General features: G+C 47.2%; 1 protein-coding gene across 1 annotated transcript in view; it reads right to left on the reverse strand.

The window, feature by feature from the left end:
- Positions 1-1518, reverse strand: part of Cngb1 (cyclic nucleotide gated channel subunit beta 1) — a 66355-nt gene extending 64837 nt beyond the window's left edge. Inside the window, exon 1 of the mRNA XM_087900313.1 lies at positions 1318-1518. Within this exon, the coding sequence (XP_087756439.1) occupies positions 1318-1518 (201 nt within the window). The remainder of the gene's footprint in view (positions 1-1317) is intronic.
- Between the last annotated feature and the right edge of the window lie 4482 nt (positions 1519-6000).

The raw sequence follows: 6000 nt of genomic DNA on the forward strand, positions 1-6000 counted from the left end.
TAAAGCCTCCCATCCCTGCCTACTTTAGTGTATCCATTGCTGTTATCCTTGGAACACTAATGTTAAAAGATACTTGGAAAATAAAATACTGTTTAAGAGGCCAGAGAGATATCTCAGTGGTTAAGAATACTTGCTGCTTGCAGAGGACTCATGTTCCCAGCACCCTGTTAGGCAGTCACTACTATCCTCAAGGAATCTGATGCCCTCTTCTGGCCTCTGTGGTCACTGCACTCATGAGAGCAGACGCACGCATAAACACACACACTCACACACAAAGTTATATATATAATATTTAAAACAAATCTTTAAAAATGCTGTTTTAAAAAACCTATATTAATTTCCTATTTCCTAAACTGAGAAAGTCTTCCTACAAAATAAATACCAGCTGAAGGAAGTGATGCGATCCTATTCTAGAGCTCTTTCTGGATCTCCTTAGGAACTGGTAATAAACAGACCAGAGTCTGGAGGGTCTCATTCTGCTCCAAACTCCAGAGACAAACACAGCCACAGGACATTTATAGCCTATTGCTTGTTTTCGTAAATAGAGAGTGTATATGTATATGATGCATGTACCATGTATGTCTTTGGAAGACAACTTTGGGTGTCAGTCCTTGCCTTCTGCCTTGCTTTGAGACAGGGTCTTTTCATGGCCTTTTTGATGTGTTAGCCAGGTTAGCGGGGACATGGGCCTCTGGGGATTCTCCAGCTCTCTGGGGAAGTGCTGGGACAACATATGTTCATGCAATTGCACCCAGATATCACCTAGGTTCTGGGGATTTGAACTCAGGTCCTCATGTTTGTATGGTAAACGCTTTTGCCCTCTGAGCCGTTTCTCCAGTCTCATAAATAAAGTTTGTCAGCAGACAGTCATGCCTGTGTCGATAAAGTGAGTTCCAGGATAGCCAGGGCTACACAGAGAGTCCTTGTCTCAAAAACCAACAACTAACTAACTAACTAATTAACTAAGAGCACTGACTGATCTTCTAGAGGACCCAGATTCAATTTCCAGCACCCACATTGGCAGCTCACAACTTGTTACCCGTTCTGCCCAGCTGTGCTCCTACGGTAGCTGGCGTGGTTGAGCTACTAAGACACGGCATGGCCCACACAGCCTGTTTCACCTTTCACAGAAACAGCCGTGAGCAAACTTATCCACTCTCTGGGCCTGAGTGGCCACACTGAGATGTGCGCTGAGCCAGTGCCCACGTGTCCTGCTGGCTCCCGCTTTCTTTCTTGAGCAGCCACGGGGATCAGGTAGCCCAGGCTGTGAGTCCCTGAGCGGCAAAACCAGCCTGTCCTTGCCCCCTCTCCCCTCACCAGGGTCTGGTCCTCTGGCACATCCTCTTCGGGGGCTGGTTCAGGTTCTGGCTCTGGTTCCGGCTCCAGTGGAGGCTCTGGTTCAGGTTCTGGCTTTGCCTCAGGCTCCAACTCTGGTTCTGGCTCTGGTTCTGTGTCCTCCTCAGTCTTCTGAGGGGTCTCTGGAGGCTGAGGCAGCACCTTCTGGACCCAGCTCAGCATCCTGATGCCTGTAATGGAGAGAGTCTTTAGCTGCAGCGAATGCTCCCCATCCACGGCCACTTTGTGGGTCACATATGCCCTTTACCACAGCCTATCTTTAAAAATATTTCTGCAGGGGGCTGGAGAGATGGCTCAGTGGTTAAGAGCATTGACTCTTCTTCCAGAGGACCTGAGTTCGATTCCCAGCAACCACATGGTTGCTCACAACCATCTGTAATGAGATCTAGCGCCCTCTTCTGGCCTGCAGGCATACATGGACGCAGAATGTTATACACATAACAAATAAAATAAATCTTAAAAGAAAAATATTTCTGCAGTAGGGCTGGAGAGATGGCGTCATGGTTGAGAGCACTTTCTACTCTTCCAGAGGACCCACATTTAGTTCCCAGCATCCACAGCAGGCAGCTCACAGACACCTGTAACCCCAGGACACCTGTAACACCTGTAACACCTGTTACGGGAGATCCAATATCTTCTTCTGGCCTCTGTGAGCATCCACACATAGATGAAATATGTGCACAGACACATTAAAAATAAATCTTTAAAAGAGTTTCTGCATTTATGAGCAGCCCCTTTTCCACCCCAGCCCCAGAAATGCTTATCTGCTTCCTGGCCCTGCAGTCTGAATTCCAGAATATAGAATTCTGGATATAGAGATCCCAGAATTTCTATATCATAATGTGGCCTTTGAGCATGATTTCTTTCACTTGACATACACATCTGAGATTCTTCTGTGTCAGTGTTACTGTCACGAATTCATTTATTTCTATTATGGAGTAGTATTCTATGGTATGGATTTTGCACACTTTGCTTATCCATTTCCAAGCTGCGGGAATAATGGCTCAAATAAAGCAATCAAAAATTTAAAATATTTCTGCAGTGTTATCAGAGGCTAGTTGTTAGAAAGAATCTGAATGTTCATCATGTGAGCCTGCATTAAGTAGTAATGCCGCCGATAACGGAGATGTGGAAACGCTGGAAGGGAAGAAGCACATTCGTTTGAACAGAAGATGTACATGCTCTCACATTGTCATGAGCAGATCAGTTCGACTCCTTTCGCCTCTGTGTGCCTGTCTGTAAAGTGGGGGCACTGCAGCCAGGCATAGTGGTACCCACTTAGACTCCAGCACTTGAGCTGGGAAGGCAGAAGGATCAGCAGTTCAAGGTCAGCATGAACAAAAAGCAAGTGACCTTGATAGTCCCTACCTTGTGAGCAGAGTGTGAGAATAAAATCCATTAAGAGAAGCCAGGCATGGTGGTGCACACTTTTAATCCCAGCACTCAGGAGGCAGAGGCAGGCAAATCTGTGAGTTCGAGGCCAGCCTTGTCTAAGAGTGAGTTCCAGGACAGCCAAGACTACATAGAGAAACCCTGTTTCGAAAAACTAACAAACTGATGTTCTAGGAAATTATTTTAAGCTGTGTTACTTTTGTTTCTGCTGTGGAACATTTGTTTTAAAGATGCAAAGATGTGTTGCATTCTTTCCTGTTGCTTTTGTTTAACTCTGTGACATTGTGATTCTTTGCCTGTCTAAAACACCTGATGAGCTAATAAAGAGCTGAACAGTCAATAGCAAGGCAGGAGAAAGGATAGGCAGGGCTGGCAGGCAGAGAGAAGAGATAGGAGAACTATGGAAGGAGCAAGGTAGAACAAAGTGAGGACATCAGGGGCCAGCCACCCAGCTACACAGCAAGCCCGAGAAAGAAGTACAGTGACATATACAGGAATAGAGAAAGATAAAAGCCCAGAGGCAAAAGATAGATGGGATAATTTAATACAAGAAAAGCTCACAAGAGACAAGTCAAGCTAAGGCCAGGCATTTCTAATAATACTAAGTCTCTGTGTGACTTATTTGGGAGCTGGGTGGCTGCTCCCCCCCACCCCGCCCCGCCGCAAAAAGCCAAAGATCCATAAAAGTAAAGAGTAATAAAACAACAAACTGCAAGTTGATAAAAGCAACATTCTTAGACCAGTGACTGAGCCCCCTTAATTTTGAGTTATTTGCTCAGATGTCAGCTGCTAGCCAGTGCCTGGCCCATGTCAAGGCCTCACTCATAAAGGTTGGTCATACAAATACTGAGTGCAAACACAGACTGTGGAAGATCACGTGCCGCAGAAGCCCATGACGGAAAAGAAACACTGGGAGTTTATGAGCACAAAGTCCGTTGTCGAAGATAACATTAGCCACGTGCTTTAATCCCAGCACTCAAGAGGCCGAGGCAGGCGGACTCCTGAGAATTTAAAGCCAGTTTGAACTACATAGTAAGTTTCAGGTCAGCCAGAGCTACACAGTGAGACCCTGGCTCAAAAATAAATAAAAAAGGGACTGGGGAGACGGCTCAGTGGTTAACTAACTGCTCTTCCAGAGGACTGGGGTTCAATTCCCAGCACCCACATTGACAGCTCACAACTGTCTGTAACTCCAGTTTCAGGCAATCTGGCTCCTTCACACCAATGCACATAAAATGAAATTAGATAAATTATAAAAATAACAATACTTGTCACTGTAGTGGCACATGCCTTTAATCCCAGCACTCAGGAGGCAGAGGCAGACAGATCGCTGTGAGTTCGAGGCCAGCCTGGTCTACAGAGTGAGTTCCAGGACAGCCAAGGCTACACAGAAAAATCCTGTCTTGAAAAACAAAAACAAGGGGCTAGAGAGATGGCTCAGTGGTTAAGGGCACAACTGTTCTTCCAGAGGACCCCGGGGTTCAATTTCCAGCACCCACATGGCAGTTCACAACTGTCTAAAGATCCAGTTGCAGGGAATCTGACACCTTCACACCAATGCACATAAAATAAAGTTAAATAAACCATAAAAATATTTTTAAAATAACAAAAACAAAAACAAACAAAAAATTTTAAAATTGCTGGGCAGTGGTGGCACATGCCTTTAATCCTAGCACTTGGGAGGCAGAGGCAGGCAGACCTCTGTGAGTTCAAGGCCAGCCTGGTCTACAAGAGCTAGTTCCAGGACAGGCTCCAAAGCTACAGAGAAACCTTATCTCAAAAAAACAAAAAACAAAAAACAAAAACAAACAAACAAACAAACAAAAAAACTCAACAAAACTCAACTTATCACTTTTTTAACTTTGAAGATAAAATGCCAGTTGGACCTCCTGTCACGGTTAATAAATGACGTTTCAACCAGTTTCGAGCTCATTGATATTAAGCAAATGGAGAGCCGAGTTCTGTGACACCGAATTCTCACAGGACGGCTCCATGGTACCATCCAGGCTGCCACGTAGACAGGCCCATGAAAGGCCACCCAGGACACAGGCCTACCCAAGATTTACCACCCTCCTGTCTCTGCCAGGACCCTTGAAAAAAGTAGCCCCATGGCTAGGGATCCCTGCCCCAGTACCAGCTTCCCAGAGCCCATTGCCAGGCTCCTTGACCTCTGTCCCAGCTCTGGCTCAGCTTCTCCTAGGGCAGCCCCTAGGGACAGAGCTTCAGCTGCAGAGTCAGCTCAGCTTACGGTAAAGTGATGGGGACCGGATCCAACCCCTGGATTCTAGTTTTCTGCTGGCTCGAGGATGTGGACACAGCGACTTTCTCTCAAAGTCACCTGTTTGGGATGGTAGAAAGCACAGACCCTAGCCAACTATTAGCAGCCCAGACCTGAGGAAAGCGCTCCTCAACGCCTGGCTCCCATGCCCCTCTGACAACACTCATTCTTCCGACCATCTTGCCCTCCCCTACTCCCTGTAAGGGGGATAGCCATCCTCAGACCAATAAAATTGTCTAAGGTTGACTCGGGTCAAGATGCGTTTACTCTCAAATCTGTGCTTGGACCCTGACTGCCTTCTTTTGTCCTCTGTTGCAGGACCAGAGGGCAACAATCCTGGCTTGCTTTTCTGAACTGTCTGGAAATTACTCAGGAAGAGGCCACCTAGGCCAGTTTTCTGGATGGCTGCCCTCCAACTTTAAAAAGCAAGGCTGAGGCAGGAAGATGACCTAGGGGTAGCCACCCAGTGAACTGTAGTGTTGAACCGCCAGCATTCTGAGAATCTTCTGAGGAGCTAGAGAAAACACAGATTCCTAGGCTCCCATCAAACCCTAGTGGGGCATTGTCTACACTTCTCAGGCTGCCCTGAAGCTACCAAAGTCTAAGACACGGGAGGCGGGAGGCAGCACCACAGCTCTCCCGTCAGGTCCTACTTCTTCTTAATGCCCTGCTAGAAGCTGAGCATGGGGACCCCCTCACCGAGGAGCCCTACTGAGCCCCCACTTCATTCTGAGTTACCTGTTCAGATGTCAGCTGCTGGCAGGTTTTGCAGTCTCAGTGCCCCTGAAACGGGCCCCTCAGACACAGCCAGGATTAATTGGCTCTACATGGGCCAAGTGCAAAGGATTAGCATGTGCAGAAAGGGGGGGCAGGGCTCGTGCCAGGGGAGCCAGCAACAACCCCCAAGTGTGTCCAACAGGGTTTGGGGCCCTATAAATTGCTAGGGCACCTGTCCCAGTGCTGGGGCCAGACTT

Source organism: Myodes glareolus, chromosome 22 (genome assembly GCF_982192425.1).
Source record: "Myodes glareolus chromosome 22, mMyoGla1.1, whole genome shotgun sequence".
In the NCBI taxonomy this organism is placed as follows: Eukaryota; Metazoa; Chordata; class Mammalia; order Rodentia; family Cricetidae; genus Myodes; species Myodes glareolus.